This window comes from Musca autumnalis, unplaced genomic scaffold, assembly GCF_047663935.1.
Source record: "Musca autumnalis isolate F117 unplaced genomic scaffold, ASM4766393v1 scaffold_4, whole genome shotgun sequence".
Lineage (NCBI taxonomy): Eukaryota > Metazoa > Arthropoda > Insecta > Diptera > Muscidae > Musca > Musca autumnalis.
This window is the reverse complement of record NW_027411977.1, coordinates 247,168,628-247,185,557: the sequence shown is the minus strand read 5'-3', so window position 1 is coordinate 247,185,557 and position 16,930 is coordinate 247,168,628. Positions and strand designations below refer to the sequence as shown.

Genomic DNA, 16,930 nt, shown 5'->3' with positions numbered 1-16,930 from the left:
GCCACCCCTTCATACACCTTTCGACCTAAAATTTTTAGTAGACTTTGTGGTCTTTTTTAAATACGCTATACTTTTATTCTCCATACTTTTTCGACAATAGTCGGAATGCTTCATATGATATAAGAACAACTGTGACCAACTAAAATGAATGGAATGACTCTCAAAATTTGTTCCAGTTTCAGGATGACTTTGTAAGTTCTTTTTTTTCAGGTACTTCCTCATTGTGCTTCAATGCAGATTAAAACCCATCTCAGATCGTGCTGATTTTTTTTTTTTTTTGCTAGGGAAGCTAATACTTACATAGGTATGGACTCCGTAATATCCCAATATTTAGGGCCACCCTTTGTGGTCTTTTTTTAATGCTATACTTTTATTCTCCATAGTTCTCTCGACAATAGTCCGAATGCTTCAAAACCAGAGAAGTGCGCAAGTAGCTGATTTCGACACTCATAAGCCACATGCTGAAAAACAAGCGTATATGCGGCTTGCTACTCTAAAAAATAAATGCAAGTGTTGCTTGCCATTCTCAAAATATGTACGAGTGTGGCTAGCCACTCAAAAAATAAGTTGTTTAAAAATGGATATTTTTTGACACTTGCGTATGCTTTGCCAAGTAGTTTTAAATACGCAATAACAATTTCTGTCTTACTTTTTTGCTCATTGCACATCAAGTATTGTTTTCAACCCTTGTAATTCAACCGATTGTTTCGTGCTCTCCGAGAGAATGAGAGCTAAGATCACTGATTTTCAAACGTTAAAAGAACATGCAAAAACACACATAACATTCCAAGCAAATAAAGAAAAGCATACACAAACGAAACAACAACAAATAAAATTACAATTGTTTATTTTTTGTAGTGTTGTGTGTGTGCTTCGACTTGATAAGTCACTTGGCAAACTATCTACGATTGCGAGTGTTGTAACAGTGCAAAATATGATGAATACTTGTTTTACTTATTACGCACAAGCAACGGTCTTGATGCGTCGCAAGTATTGTTGGTGGTGGTGGAAAAAATACCGAGTGCGAGAAAACACATGCGTTAAAATAGCAAAAGGCCCAAAAAACTTGTGCGTACTCAATTGGCTTAGGGGGGCAAGTAACTCATTGATGATCTCTGTTCAAAACCCCCGCTCAAGTGGTATTCTTGCAGTATACGAAGGATTATGCTATTTTTGTGGTGCAGACTGTGTTCATTGGTCTGACATGTAGAATAATTAGGCCAACATTTTATGATATCATTCTGGGGATGATAGTTAACAAATTTGTGCTCCATCTAAACTTAGCTATTAAATGCCATCAAGTGGGTATCCCTACCGACCAAAAATATTTGGTCTGTTCCTTTACTTTTGAAAATGGTAAAACCGGCAAAAGTAGTAAAAGTTGTAAACTGCACTCATATGAATTGTATGCAGTTAGAAGTAAAGGAACGCTTTTCGAGTAAAAAGTGGTAAAACTTGAAGATGAAGGAACAGAGCTATTGTGTGAAATGGCAGAGAAGCCTGATTATGGCCTAACCGAGAATGAAAAAGATCTTATGAATTACATAATGTAAAAATAAAGTAATTGCAGAAAATATGGTTCTTTCGGAAATATCAAGAAAAACCTTGGAAAAAATGAGAAATATGGTATAGACTGTTTTGATTGGGTCTGTCAGTTGAATAATTAGGACTTTAGGGAATTATAGGAATTTACGCTAGAACTTTGAGATTCAGCTAATCCCTTTAAACTATCTCAATCTAATTAAAACTACATGACCCATACTTCGACTTTCAGAAAATTGTGATTCATAAGGAAATTTATAATAAAGAACACAGTTTTTGTAATTATAAAATTAATATGAATGTAATTGAGAGTGGAACGTGACACCCATATTTAATTAAATCAATTTTTTTTAATTGCATTTGAATTAAGTTATCTTAGGATAGAAAATATATACATATATTCAGTAATGTCTACCATTAAAACCGGTATTAAGAAAAAAATATTGCCACCAGATGTAAGTGAACAATTAAAAATTGCTATGGTTGAACATTTCAACCTTGATATAATAAATATTTGTAACCTTTGGCTGAGAAAACTACAATAATTTTAATTAAACATCAAGCATTTCTGTATTGATTGTACTTATGACTAATATAATTGCCTTAGAAACCACCAATTAAGATAATAATTTGTAGTGTTCAGAACGCGAAAATTGAGTTAATTTGCCTTTTACAATTGTTCTGATTATATTCATTACTTTTACTTTATACACGATTTGTATCTTATCACTTTTTAGATGCAAATTTAAAAGGCTAATTTCACATATCAAATTGGCTGGTAGGTAGCTTAGGATTGTAATTTTAATTTATTTAATTGGTATTTAAAACGTTTGTTGTCGATATTTTAAAATTATAATCTTGTTTTGGAATTTTAAGTTTTTTTTTTATTTTCTTCTAAAAATTAGCATTGACTTTTACCAGTCGCCGTTAAATGAGCTTTGGTCATTTGCTTTATGTCTTTTTTATTTGACTTTCTTGAACTCTCAGCTCAAGGTTAGAAGTTTATTGAACTTCGAATCACCACCACCACAATATACCAATTTTCTCAATGTTTACTATTTGCAAAGCTAATGAAATGTTTTTGTTTCGATCACACAGAACGATCGTCTGCGGCCAGCTTAATCTTTCAAATGCCTGAACAGCTGTTCAACAAAAGATACATACATATTTATTTACATATTTTGAAACAATGAATATTTTTGAAACATTGAATTTAGACATCAAATAAAAGAAAAAATATCTTTTATTTCTTTGAACAAATTGGAAAAGACAATGGAAAGAAAATTCCCATAATAAACAACAAAAAAATTAAATAAATTATACAAATATTTGGATTTTAATGCACATCGATGAGTTATTGGAATGCAGAAAAGTTAACTTCAGTGAAATGGAGTTCTTATGTGTAACCGTAATACGTTATTGAGAAACTTTGTGATAAAGAGATTATTCTGTTATTGAGCGAAATATTTTTGGTCTATAAGACATTTCACTATAGAGAATTATTCGTCATAAAGACGTTCGACTGTATTTAGTTTCAAACATTTTGCCGAATATTATGCGTTATATGTATTTGGTCGAGACCTAATTTTAATCTCTGCCGTAATAAAATCTAAAAAAAATATACCAAAATATCCATTAATGCCACTTCTTACAGCTAGGGAAGACATTGTGCTTAGTTCATTACCTTTTGAAATCATTTAGTGCCACACATCCACATTTTTTTGTAATTGAAAAAAAAATCCATTAAGTCATTTAAATTGCCTCAAATGAGTTGTTTTGGTTAATTGTGCAGTTTTATTTTTAATTTTTTTTGCAGGCAACTCGCCCATAATTTCATTGACAAATATTATTGTTGACTTGGCAACTTCTGCAATGACACTCAGAGTTGTAGTATTTTTCTGTTAAATTAACATTTTCATGAAGGTTAAGAACCCACTTAACAACAAACAAATGAAAAATAAACTATTCTTTTATTAAACAAAATATATTCTTAATTGCAAATTTTTTCAAGTAAATTAAAGAGAGGTTAAATGAGTTAAGCGCGTGTTCCTGCTTAACACCACGTTGCCATAATTGCAGACTTGAGTTAGGAAAAAAAGGTTCTGCATGATATCTGCCCTAATTGACATGTTTAGTGTCTTGGTTGCTAACAGCCCATGTTAAATGTGTAAATTATATGACAAGAAAAAAAGCAACAACTCAACAACAAAAACATTAAATTCAGTTTAAATTAGAAAAAAAAAATAATAAAATTAAAAAAAATCAAACATTTTCCGGGTTGTGCTTCTGTGTTTATTTTACAATTTAGATTTTTATTCAACAAATTTCTGATAAAATTGATGGTGGCAGTAATATAATAGGCTTATATTTATATGCTGGTTCCAATTAATTTAACCATTCCTGTTTGGAACACCCTCGTTTTATGTTAAACAAAGCATTTTTAATAAGCTTGTTTGTGTTGTTGAAAAGTAAACAAGTGAATAATTTTGCTTAAACCCAACCAACCAACCATCTACTCGCTTAGATTTTTTTCCTTTAACTCACAAAATTCTATTCTGTTTTTTTGTGTTTTGCCAATAATTATTATTTTAATTAATTATAGGAGACTGACTAAGAACGTGAAATGTCTGTCATTTCTTAAAAGTAGAAAAAATCTTAAGACGCCACGAGAAAGAAATTATATTTAATGATTTAAAAGAAACGTGGTAAAAATAGCCAGCGGTTATTTGAAGACAAAGAAGAACAACTTTCAACGATTACATAACATTTCTTAACTAAAGTTTTTTTCTGTTTTAAATTTTTTAATAACTGTTCTAAATATATGATAATTGTTTATATTTTAATTATTAATTGCTAATTCTTTTTGTCTTTCTTTTAGTTGCAGACTTGGCTGAATTTTCTGCCGATGGCCTACAGAATAAACGCAACTCCATGAAAACACAGCTATCAGATGCCATCAAAGATTCCTGCCTACCAAAGATGCTGTGTGAAATGGCAGCCAAACCTGATTATGCCCTAACGGAGAAAGAAAAGGATCTTATGAATTTGATAAGGTAAATATGAAATAATTATAGACTATATGATTCTTACGGTAATATTACAAAAATCGCAAACTTTGCTTGCAAGTGTCTAATATTTGTGAATAGAATGTAATTCTAAAATAGGTCTTTAATATTCGATATTCAATACCGGTTATGCGAACAGTATCATTTTTCCGTAGTTTTTTTTTTTTTTTTTTGTAAAGAAGACGCTATTTTGTTTGGAATCTGTAGGGTTTCTGCATTACACTAGAAGTCCAGGTTCTATTCCTAGGCCAGAAATCACCATCATATTTTTCTGCAGTGCCAAGTACCGTTACAGCGCTAATCACATAGCCTAATATCAAAAACAACAATGGTAACTTGATAACAAATACAGCCACACAACCTGAAAAATGGACCGATTTTTTGAGGCATTTTCGATACCTAGCGAAAAGTTAACCCCGCACATTGCTCTAAGAGCAGACAGGATATGAATCACCATTAAAACTCCCTGAAATAAAACATGCTATTTCATAGGTAACAAGTATGAAAGTATCAGTCAGCTGAGCCGACAGAGATATACCCTCAGCCACGTACCCGAAGAAAAAAAGTTAACACAATACTTCTGTAGGTTTTTTAGCTGTTGGGAAAATTTTCCAGGATGGAAAGGGCCGCAAAAAACTACATGTTGCAACAAAATTCAGAATGATCCAAGACTAGTGCATTTTTTCCAAACTTTGGGTAGGGTGTACCCATAGGAGTGATCCAATGTAGTGCATATTCAGACCTAATACAAATCTGTAGGAAATATTTTCTGTTCTTTATTAGTCTATGGATATTTTCCTTACAGACTATATAATTAAATGTGTTGTACTCAATTTTCTGAATTTAAATATATTACAATTTTACTTTTCAATTTACAAAGTTTGAGCTAAATCGATTTCTCTCTTAAAGGGTTATTTTACACATTAGCCAGTTTAGGTGGTGCCGGTAGGATTTTCTGGACCTTTTTGGGTCATTATCTTAGGAAGTATGGACTTTCCCACGAAAAAAATTACAACGTCGTAACAGGGGCCGCAAGTGCAACCTGCTGCGTCACAAATTAATAAGATCAGAGAGGAGTTGTTAAACTATACTTTTTCGAAATTTTGTGTGGGAGGTACTCAAATGAGTTGACCGATATAGTCCATATTAGAACTCGATCTATGCCTGAAAGTAATATTATCAATAGCAAAGTTTGGCTCCATTTGGTTATTCCCTCCTAGAGTTATCATGCCCACAATTTTGGCGAAAAATTTTGAACCTTTGTGGGGGAGGTACCGGAAGGAGTGGACCGATATGGTCTATCTTCGAATTTAAACTAAGTTTGGGCAAAATATTGAAAGACCCAAAATTTTAACCAAATATGTTGATCCGTTCGAGAGTTATCGTGCACTCCAACTACGACACATGGTATTATATGGGTTGTTAGCAGTTTTCGTGCTGATTTCTGAGGATATATGGACTTGCTCCTGAAAAAACTTATATCGTCGTAATGGGGGTAGTGAATACAAGTGGCTGCAAAAATCAAAGCGATTCGAGAGCAGGCCTTAAACTGCACTTAAGCAAAATTTTGTGTGGGAGGTACCCGAACGAGTGAACCAATAGGGTCCATATTGGAACCTCATCTATGTCTGGTAGAAATGTCACGATGTGCAAAGTATGGACTAATTCGGTTACTCCCTTCAAGAGTTATCGTGCGGAAAATTTTTCCGAACATTTTTGAACTTTTGTGGGGGAGGTACCTGAAGGAGTGGACCGATATGGCCCATCTTCGAACATAAATCAAATCTGGACAAAATATTTCGATACCCAAAATTTGAACCGAATCGAGAGTTATCGTGCGCACCAGCCAGCCAGACAGACAGACAGACGGACGGACATTGCTAGATCGACTCAAAATTGTCTGAAACGGATATCGTACAAACATACTTGGGGTCTAAAACCATTATTTCGATGAGGCACATTTTTGGCCGTATCAAAGTGTAAATACCCTCTTTAGCCTAAAGGCTGAAGGTATAAAAATGGCAATGCGACAGGATGAGATATATTACCACCCTAAATTTTTAAGTCTATTCTTCTATAGTTAACCATATTTTGCCCCACATAGTCCAAAGATATATATATCATAACCGTCTCGAAGAAATGCGACCTAACAGAATATGGTAATAGGAGAGGCATTACCATCCTTAATTTACTTAGTTTACCTATTACAGAACATTTGTCCTATAATCCGAACCAGGGACGTACGCAGGGGGGTGGGGGGGCACTGGGCCCGGGCCCCCCCCGAAATGGTTTGGTTGACTAAAATTTTTTGAGCTACTTTAACAAATTATTACGTTTTTTCTCTAAAATAATTTTTATTTTTGGAATTTTGAAAAGAAAAGTTAGATTGTTCTGAAGGTTATGTACTAAAAATGTACTGTATGAACAAGTTGTCTAAGAAATATTTAAGATTTTTTGGTTGAATACTCTTTTTGAGAAAAACTTCCAGTAAAATCGGAATTACGTCTTTATCTCATGTAATTTCATTATCAAATAATAAAGGGTCGAGGAATTCTGTAATGAATGAGGCTTTAAACTCATTCTGTAGTATTGTGCGGATTGGAAGTGCGTGAAATGACATGTTTACTGGACAAAATGTACGATATATCAAGTGTTTTCCTTGCAGTATATCTCTAAAACCAATTACAAAATTGATTTACTACCTTGATTTTTTTATTATTTACTTAATGGAGAAAAATTTATTGTTGTGAGTCAGTCATAAAGTGCTAATTAATGCTCAACCATTGGCTAAATGGTATTAAAATCTGCTGTAATTTTGGCATTTAGGCTGACGATAAAAATGTACCTCATCGAAATAATGGCCTTTGACTTCTCATATGTTTCGACAAAAGCTGCTTCAAATAATTTGGCGTCGATTTAGCCCAGTTCGTTCGTCTGTCTGGCTCGAGCGCATGAGAACTCTCGAACGGATCAACCGAACTTTAAGTCATATCGGTCCATTCATCTTTTCCCACAAGACTACAAAATATTTCGCTTAAATGGTGCGCACAATAACTCTCGAAGGTCCAAATCGATTTATTCGAAACATAGATTAGGTTCGAATATGGATTATATCGGTTCACTCCTTCGGATACCTACCACACAAAATTTCAATATGCGATTTCACCGAAACTTTGAACATCCTAAAATTACCTTCGAACGTACATATGTATATCAAGTACCAAGAGGGTCTATATGCAACAACATCTTCGGATACCTTCCACACAAAATTTCAATATAATTGCAATTTATGGGCTGTTCGAGAATCCATTGGATATTTTGACCAATGCTACTGCTTGCGGTCTTGGTTACAGCGATATTCTATTTTTCGTGGTAAGTCCATGCATCCTGACATAACGGTTCAAAAGCTCTATATCTTACCATTACCAAATAAAATATCGGCTTGACACCATAACTATCAAAAGGAATGACTTCCAAAATTAGGTCCACTTCCAAAATGGACCATTCTTTCAGGTATCTTCTTCACAAAAGTGCAAAACTTTTGCGCTCTTTTCGAAGTCAAATTTTATATAGTTATATAGCCATAAATTTGCATGGACTACAAAGGTTCTCTAAGATCCAGTCCAATTTCTTTTGCTAATTAAATTGGACTTCCTAGATTCCGAATAACCACAATTTAGCTGCAAATCTTGCTGATAAATGGTCTTGAAGAATAGCCTAAATCCTCAAAATACCCAAAATCTGTCGGTACAGTTATATGGTGGCTATATCAAAATGTAGACCTATGTTCAAAATTTGAAGATGTATAACCAACGAGAATCTCCTATGCCAAAATTCAGCTTATTTGGTCCGAAAATGTAGACAAAATCCTAACAATACCGAATATTGGGAGGTACCGTTATATGGGAAAAATATCAAAACGTAGACCTATGTCCACAATTTTTGTTGGAGAATGTTTGTGTCCTTTGTGAACCCCAAATACCAAATTACACCTAATTTGGCCGAAAAAAATTAGCTTTAAACCCCCTAAATACTGAAAAGCGGGAGATACCTTAAAGGGACCTATACCCAAACGTGAACCTATGTCCAAAATTTTTGGTGGAAATGTCTAGTGATCACTAGAAACCCTAAGTACCAAATTACAACTAATTTGGAAGGAAAAGGTGACTTAAATCCTCAAAATACCGAATATCAGGAGGTACCGTTATATGGGGGCTATACCAAAATATTAGCAGATGTTGTTCATATTTAGTCCATTATTACCCACGGACACAGACTGAGTTTGTGGAAAATTTCAGAAAGATATCTCCATTCGTTTCCAAGTTATTAATTTCGCGCCGCTAGATCAGTGATTTCGACCACTGTGCGCTGTGCCGACAGAAGTCATAGTCCTTGGAAATTTTACCAATCTTTGTCGGTAACTCAAGAAATGTGTTAGACAATCGACTTAACCTATTTTGTCAGGACTTAGCTAAAATTTTGCCGAGCCCGAATGTGGATTTCGTAGTCTCAAACAATATTGCGAGTAGAATTCGGAGTCTATGAGTCGTAGTTGGTATCGCCCGACTGATAAAAATGTTTTCTCTTTTTTATAAATGCCTGTTCCAGAACCTGCAAGAATCTACACATTTTTACTACTAAAAATGAGTAGATTCTTGCAGTACTGGAGCATACCATAAATGTATTTTTCAGATTCTTTTAGTTGGTTTGCAGAGTCCCTGGTAAAATAGTAAAGTTTTGCTGTTTTTTATGACATAAAAGAATATTATTTTCTTACAATAGTTCGGTACAAGTCCAATCTGCACTCGCGGATTCGAGTTATTCTTTTTTGTAGTTATTTATTTCAATTAATTAATGGTATACAAATAACATTAATAGGTTTTTTAGATAGATCTTTTTATCAGAATCAGTCCTCGTGGTAAAAATGTGTTCAATTGATAACTTAATAAGGCAAAAATAAGAGAAAGCTTTAATGGGATGTGTGATGTATGGATGTGTACTTTAATGAAGAAGAAATACTGAAAATCTTTGAAATAGAATCAAAAATGCCAAATATGAGCTACTGAGCTAAAATATTCAAAATACCAGGCGGAATTTTTGTATGGGGACTATACTGAACGTGTTCTGATATGGTTCATTTCTTCTCGCTTGGTGTTACCCTCCTTAATATCATAAACAAAGTGGACGCATTGGTTTTGTTAGAGAGCGTAATCTCTCCGCAATCCTACAGCAAAGAAACGAAGAAGCGCCATCAAGCATACAAATGCATCTTAACCAAAGGCTTCACGATTTGGACTATGCTAGCTAAAACGCAATCTAGGCTGGTTGCACAAAAATAGTGATTTGCTCACGATAAGAAAGCAGCGACCAAAGAAATTCGACATCGAAAGTGATCATGGGTCGGACACGCTCTTCGTAAAAGTGTCGATGACCTCTTCAAAACCAATCTGCAATGCAAAGCGAAATATAGGTTGGCATAAGTGTACCTAGCGGGGATCAGTGGAAGTTGAAAACTGAAACAGAGGATAGACTTCGCGGCGAACAACAAATAATATATACCTTACAATATAAACCTTAATAAATATAAACCTTTCTAATGACAACGCTAAGATATTTTAAGATCAACCCGGACATTCCATAGACAACTGTTGGTGTCAAGGCTCCCACTAATGAAACTCGATTTCTTTTCAGTCATTCTGTTAGTTCCAAATTACATTAGGCAATTTTGAATACCGCAATTCACAGAGTGTAAATTGGAGGGGTTGTTGAGAAGTTAAGCATTTTGATCTGTGCCGGGATAGAGAAAAACCCCTGGCCATCGTTGAGATGCAATGGATGAAGAAAAAGGCTGCACGTTCGTTGCTGCTCTGGTTTTATCCGCATCAGGACCACTGCGATAGGAGTTACGTTGCTGACTGCTGATCCAGAACATCATCAAGTGTGTCTCCTACTTCGACATTGGATTCATCGTCGTCGTCCGAATATTATAGATCCGCGCAGTCACCTCAATAACAGCAACAAACGCAGCACTTTACACTCCATGTTGTTGCTCAGGGATCCAGATATTCATCGTTCTTACACTTCAATAGCAACGGTCTCCGTAACAAAGTCAAAATTGAAAACTTTATTAGTTGGAAAAACATCATGGTCCAGGGAACAAAGCTAACCATCACCTGTAGCTTACAACGTTGTGATGATTACAACATTTTGCAAAAGGATCGTACATGAAGCGAAGGAGGATTTGCCTTCCTTAAACACAATCGCTTAAACTTCACTTTAGTGACCCACACATGGAATATATGGGGTTAACAGTAAATTGTGTATCTGCCGATATACATAGAGTTGCTTCATGCGCCGAAGAATAGTTCTGCCCTGCATTATATGCATGATATTAATTAGTTCGCTTTTGTAAGGCAATAATTGTCTGGTGCTAGGGGACTTCATTGCTCATCATCATGACTTTTGCATTACGTCCTTTGCAATCACCAGGGAAGTACAACGCAGGCCGGGCAAATCGATAGCCTCTCATTTTGCACGCTGAACGAGGACGCTCATATGAGGATAAGAGGAGATTGGTACAGTTCGCCAGGCATCACCATAGTGGCTCCCGATCTGATAAATAACGTGCCCTGGCAACCCGTCATTCCCATTGGCTCAGAACACCTTCCTATCATCGTCTCGGTTGACAGACTACCTGGCTTCTTAAATTCTGATCTTCGTACTTTTCTGAAACATGGAAAAGTGTATTTATTCAGATTCATGGGTAGCTGGGAGATTTGTCCGGGACATAATCACAGCTGCAGCTGTTCGATACATACCTGCTGGTCGAATACCCAAAATTAGCCCAAATTTCTCAGTAGGGGCGGGACTAGCAAATACCCTAGAGTTAGGGATCTTGCCCTTGATATCAAGAGTATATTAGGGGATCATTCGCGGAAAAAGTGGTTAGACCACCAGAAGCACTGCAACGTTGCTACACGATTAAGTAAATTGAGCACAACAGTTAATTCACTCTGGAATTCGGGAAAGAAAAATGAACGACTGTTACTTTGAACGGCGTGACAGTGATCCGAAAAGTTGGGATTTATGGAGCACCCAGAGAATGATAGGCGAAGACGAGTGTCGTACGACCACCACAATTTACGATGAATGATGTTGCAAATGTCATCCGAAGAGCAATATCATCTAAAGCGTTAGGGTCACAAGGAATCTCAATGGTAATGCTTAAAAAACTGGATGTACCCGAAGATAAGTATTTCACAAGTGTCCTCAATTTATCGTATTAGAAAACTGAAAATTTTCCAAGGTGATCTTACTACAGGAGGCAGGCAAAGTTGCCATGAATCGTACAGGCCGATTTCCCTTCTGCCGCCAGTAGTAAAGATTCGAGAGGAACTACTCCTCCCCATGATGACAAGCTTTTTCCCAGTTGACCAATATCAGCATGTATTCCAAAAATGCACAGAACTGAACAGGCCATGCGACCGAACAGTCAGCCACCATTACTTGACCTGTCGATACCGCCAACCATGCCAAACCGTTCGAGGACATATAGAAAACTTCCCTCTTACCGTTTTTTAAACGTTGGAAAATCAATTAGATGTCAGTCGTTTTGTGGAGTCAGGGAGATCTCTAAGGCGGGGAGCTGTCTCTGGGACCTCCACCTATCGCCGAAAACATGTTAAGTACCTACATAGCAGCCTTAGTAGAGTTCTTCCATCTTAGGAATAAGAAAATAACCGCAGTTATATTCTCAACTGTCACACTGTTCACCATCTGGATGGCTGAAATTAGGCTCCTCCTGAACATATTGCTCGATGGTGCCTTGATTTCGACCATTAACCGCTCCAAGAGTTTGGCTGTTCTTTCGTGCAACCTCTGATATTTGTGACAATCTCAAGTATGAACAAAATTCTGAAGTCGCTGGAGACTGCACTTATACTGCCAACGAAGAAACAAATAAGCAGTTCTGTGCTAACCCATGCGGCGCCACTGCGGTATGCAAATGTTAAATGCTGCGCAGTGGAAGAATACAAAACTACTCAAATTCCACCCCGAGGACTGCAACAGCGTGCCTCCTCATGACACCTGTCGACGATCTTCAGGAGGAGGCAAAGATTTACCAGTGCATCAGCACAACAAAATGTTGTCGATGTAGTACTTGCATGTGTGTTATGGTCGTGAGCATCCCTGTCACAATCTTGTGGACAGGCTTCCCCAGCAGGGACGTCTGGGTGATCTTCATGATTTGTAGAGAGAGGTCCAAAGGTACAAACGGGAACCTCTAGGTCAATGCTATCAAGCAGGCGTGTATAGCGTTCACACAAATACAGTTGCATATGCAGTTCAAAGGTATAGCGTGAATGCCGTACTCGGACACCTCCCCGCATCCACCGCAACAGTAAATTGTCAGCTGCTAAGCAAACTTTTTCGATGTATGTACTCAGAAAATGTTGCTAAAACCCACGGCTAAAATATTTTTTTTTATTTTTAAAAATTATTTTTTTCGCTTTATGACCAAAAAACGTCAGTTTCTTAAGCCAAAAATTTAAGTTTTGACTTTGTTGGTCCACTATTTCGTTAAATCTAATATTTTTTTAAAAAAAATCGATCCATGAAGGACTAGGACGGATCAAGCGATTCGGTACAAAATTTGGCTTTCGTAATATTTTGTCCAAACTTAGTTTAAGTTCGAAGATGGGTTATATCGGTCCACTCCTTCCGGTACCTCCCCCACAAAAGTTCGAAAATGTTCGGAAAATTTGTACGTACGATAACTCTTGAAGGAAGCAACCGATTTGGTCCATAATTTGCAACTCGTGAAATGTCTACCAGACTTAGATGAGGTTCCAATATGGACTCAATCGGTCCACTCCTTCGGGTACCTCCCACACAAAATTTCGCAAAAGTTCAGTTTAGGAGCTGCTCTCGAATCGCTTTGATTTTTGTTTTATCAGCTTGTATTTACTGCCCCCCATACGACGGTACAAGTTTCATCAGGGGCAAGTCCACACTTCCTGAGAAAATAGCCTGAAAGTTGCACAAAACCCCTATGACAACGTGTGAGTTGGTTGGAGCGCAAGATAACTCTCGAATGGATCTGCCGATTGGGTCCAAAATTTGGCCTTAGTAATATTTTGTTTAAGTTTGAAGATAAGCCATATCGGTCCACTCCTTCAGGTACCTCCCCCACAAAATTTCAAAAATGTTCGGAAAAATTGTTCGTACAGTAACTTTTAAAGGGAGTGGCCGAATTGGTTCATACTTTACACATCCTAATATATCTACCAGATTCAAATATGTACTATATTTGTCCAGTTCATCCAGTATGTCCCAAACAAAATTTCGGATAAGTTCACTTTAAGACCTGCTATCGAATCACTTTGATTTTTGTTGAAGCAACTTGCATTCGCTTCCTCAATTACGAAGGTAAAAGTTTTTTCAGAGGCAAATTTACACTTCTTGAGCAAAAACCCCTATGGCACCATATGTAGAGGCTGGAGATCCACGTCGATAATGGTCAATGTCGATCCATTCCTTTAAGTATTTCCTCCGCAAAACTTTTGCTCTTTAATCCTAATGAACATTTTTTTTTTGAGAAAAATTGTTTCAATATATGAGGGTATATCTCTGTCGGGCAAGCCGACTGATACTTTTTTACTTGTTAATATTAGTTTTCGAGCTAGAATTGGCACCGCCATTTACCACCACATAATTTTTTTCAAAAAAAAAAAAAAAAAAAAGTTAGACACTAGATTAAAATGTGCTCTTTTAGATGAAAAAAAAAATACAAAAAGGGTTGTTAGTTTTCTTTGAAAAAAATCATGAAAAATTGCCTTCTTGGGATTTAAACGTGAGAGTTACCCTTAAAAAGAAACCCATTTTAATGATTTTATCCAAGAATGGGTATTAGTAAAAAATTTATACTCACAGAATGTAATTTAATTAAGACATTTTTTTGACAGCTTAAAGCACTAACCTGACCTAACCTAAAGTATATAGTTGCAGCAATGGTCAGTATATGCAGATTTGATTAACACAAAATCGGAATCATCATGATTATGCAGAAATCTACAATATATTTATTTGGAAGCTATGTTAATTAGCATAAAATCGAAGTTGCATAGCTGAAAAGTTTGTCTTTCGATGACGAAGCTGATTAAAATCAAGTTATATTCTCTTTGCAGTGATATTCACAGATTTTTATTTTACCCTTGAATAAACGTATGATTCTGAAAATTGAATGAACTCTTGTTATCAGAAAAGTTGAGGAGAATGAACTTTTAACGGTTGATTTTGACAACTATGTTAAGCGTCACACATATAACTAGCTATTGGCTAAGGAAATGCGTGTCGGAAATAAATTAATACATAAATTGGAAAAATATTTTCGTCATCTAGTTAAAATTCGTGCAATTCTCAGTTCTCACAGTTTTCAGTTTATGTTTTAATTTAATTAAATTTCAATCTAGTTAAAATTAGTTTATTTCCAAAATGGTCAAAATAAAAGCGTTCAGTTAAAAACGTGTTTAAAAGTCCCCATCTAAATAAACTTTTGTCTTCGTCTTTCTATATGCCTTCAAATTTCACTTTGAAGCCACTATGCAAATCTGTATGTATTGCATATTAAACCAAGGAAGGAAGCAATTGCAAAATTGAGTAAATTATTTAAATTAATAAAATGCAATTTCAAGTTTTCCAATAACAATTTCAATGTTAGGTTAGAAGGTCAAATGTTAATGAACGAATGTCTGAGAGAGAAAAACATAAATCAAACGTTCTGTTTATTAAGCTGTTCTGTGGTGAATTCAACAATTCAAATTTAGAAATTTTACAATTATTTTTATGACTATTCAATATTTGTTAAATAATTTACATGTTTGTTTAAGTGTTCAGTGTTCGGTTGTTAAACAATCAATTTGTAATTGCAAACAAAAGTAGAGATTTCCACTTTACTGAAATTTTGTCATAAATCTGGAAGGGGCAGCAGCAGCGGTGAGGCAAATAGCAACCTCACACTTGACTTGAAGGCGATTCGGTTTGAATTCACGTTTTTATGAGTATTGCCTTTACAAAAGTATACCGGCAAATGTTTAGAATACTAAATACGGAATTGGAAACTTATATATTCTAATTGTTTTTTATTACACTGTAAAAATTCAATTTAAAAATATTTAAAATATTTTTTTTCTTTTTTCCAGATCCTCATCTATGTCCTTGGCCATGAATGGATCGCCCAGTAAATGGCATTTTGCTGCTCACATGGGAGAATTATTACGCTACACAGGAGACAGTATGAGCGGACCCATGGGTTGTGCCAACTTGTGGCCCAATTGTCCCATAAGTTCGAAGAAATTGATGAAATTGTCCTATAAAGTTAAGCTTTAAATTTAAGTAGACAAAAAGGGAAATCTCAGTTAAGACAGATGTGAATCAGATAGGCAGTTATCAAAATCCGAATAATGAATAATAACTCAACGGATTTAAACCATTTAAGGAGGCCATGGCCATCACGATGGCTTCATCTGTAAATGTATCATCTGAAAATTATTTACTTCAGTTAAATCCACCAACCACTCACATCCCCTCATCATCTCTCATTCATGTCAAATGTAATCGACTTCAAGAAGCGTTTCATTGCAAGTTATTCTCATTTATTTATGTTTATTTTTATTGTAAATATTCTATAAGTCTCGCCTCCGCCTTAGCATAAAAAGTGAATGCAGATAATTATTATTAAATTTATAAGAAGCATTTAGTGTTTATAAATTTTAAGATTTTTTTTTGTAATTTTTTTTTTAACAAAAAAATGTGAAATTTTTGTACACTAGTCTAATATGCTTTTCTTCGTATGCATACCTTACGAATATACGACAGATATACCAATCGATCGTTCGATTTTAGTTTAATTATGGCTATTGTTAAGTTTTTTTCTTTTTTGTATGTATGTATATGTGAATGTACATTTTTTTACGAAATAGACTCTATTTTAGAAAAAAAAGAATGTGTTAACTATTGTTTTGTAAATAAAGTTAAACATATTTTATAGAAAAAAATACTCAAATTTTATTTTTTTTTATAAAATTAGAAAAAATTATGTAGATCAAAGCCAAAGAAATCTTAGAAAATCATAAGCTATTCTCTGACAAGGGTAAAAAGTATCTATGTCAAGGCACCAGCTCAGGGGCAGACATAATTGCTTATACACGCTAACAGCTGATCATTGCACAGATTGTGTACGTGAGATGCTCAGCTGTTCACAGGCTGAGGAAATTATGTCTGTGTTGGTGCCCTACGATAATTATATTATTATTTAAAAGCTT

The 16,930-nt window shown here is 35.2% G+C and overlaps 1 protein-coding gene across 1 annotated transcript in view; it reads left to right on the top strand.

The window, feature by feature from the left end:
• Positions 1 to 16,663, top strand: part of geko — a 42,478-nt gene extending 25,815 nt beyond the window's left edge. The window contains exons 2-3 of the mRNA XM_073987290.1: positions 4,421 to 4,595; positions 15,809 to 16,663. Of these exons, the coding sequence (XP_073843391.1) occupies positions 4,421 to 4,595; positions 15,809 to 15,995 (362 nt within the window). The 3' untranslated portion in view covers positions 15,996 to 16,663. The remainder of the gene's footprint in view (positions 1 to 4,420; positions 4,596 to 15,808) is intronic.
• Positions 16,664 to 16,930: the final 267 nt, after the last annotated feature.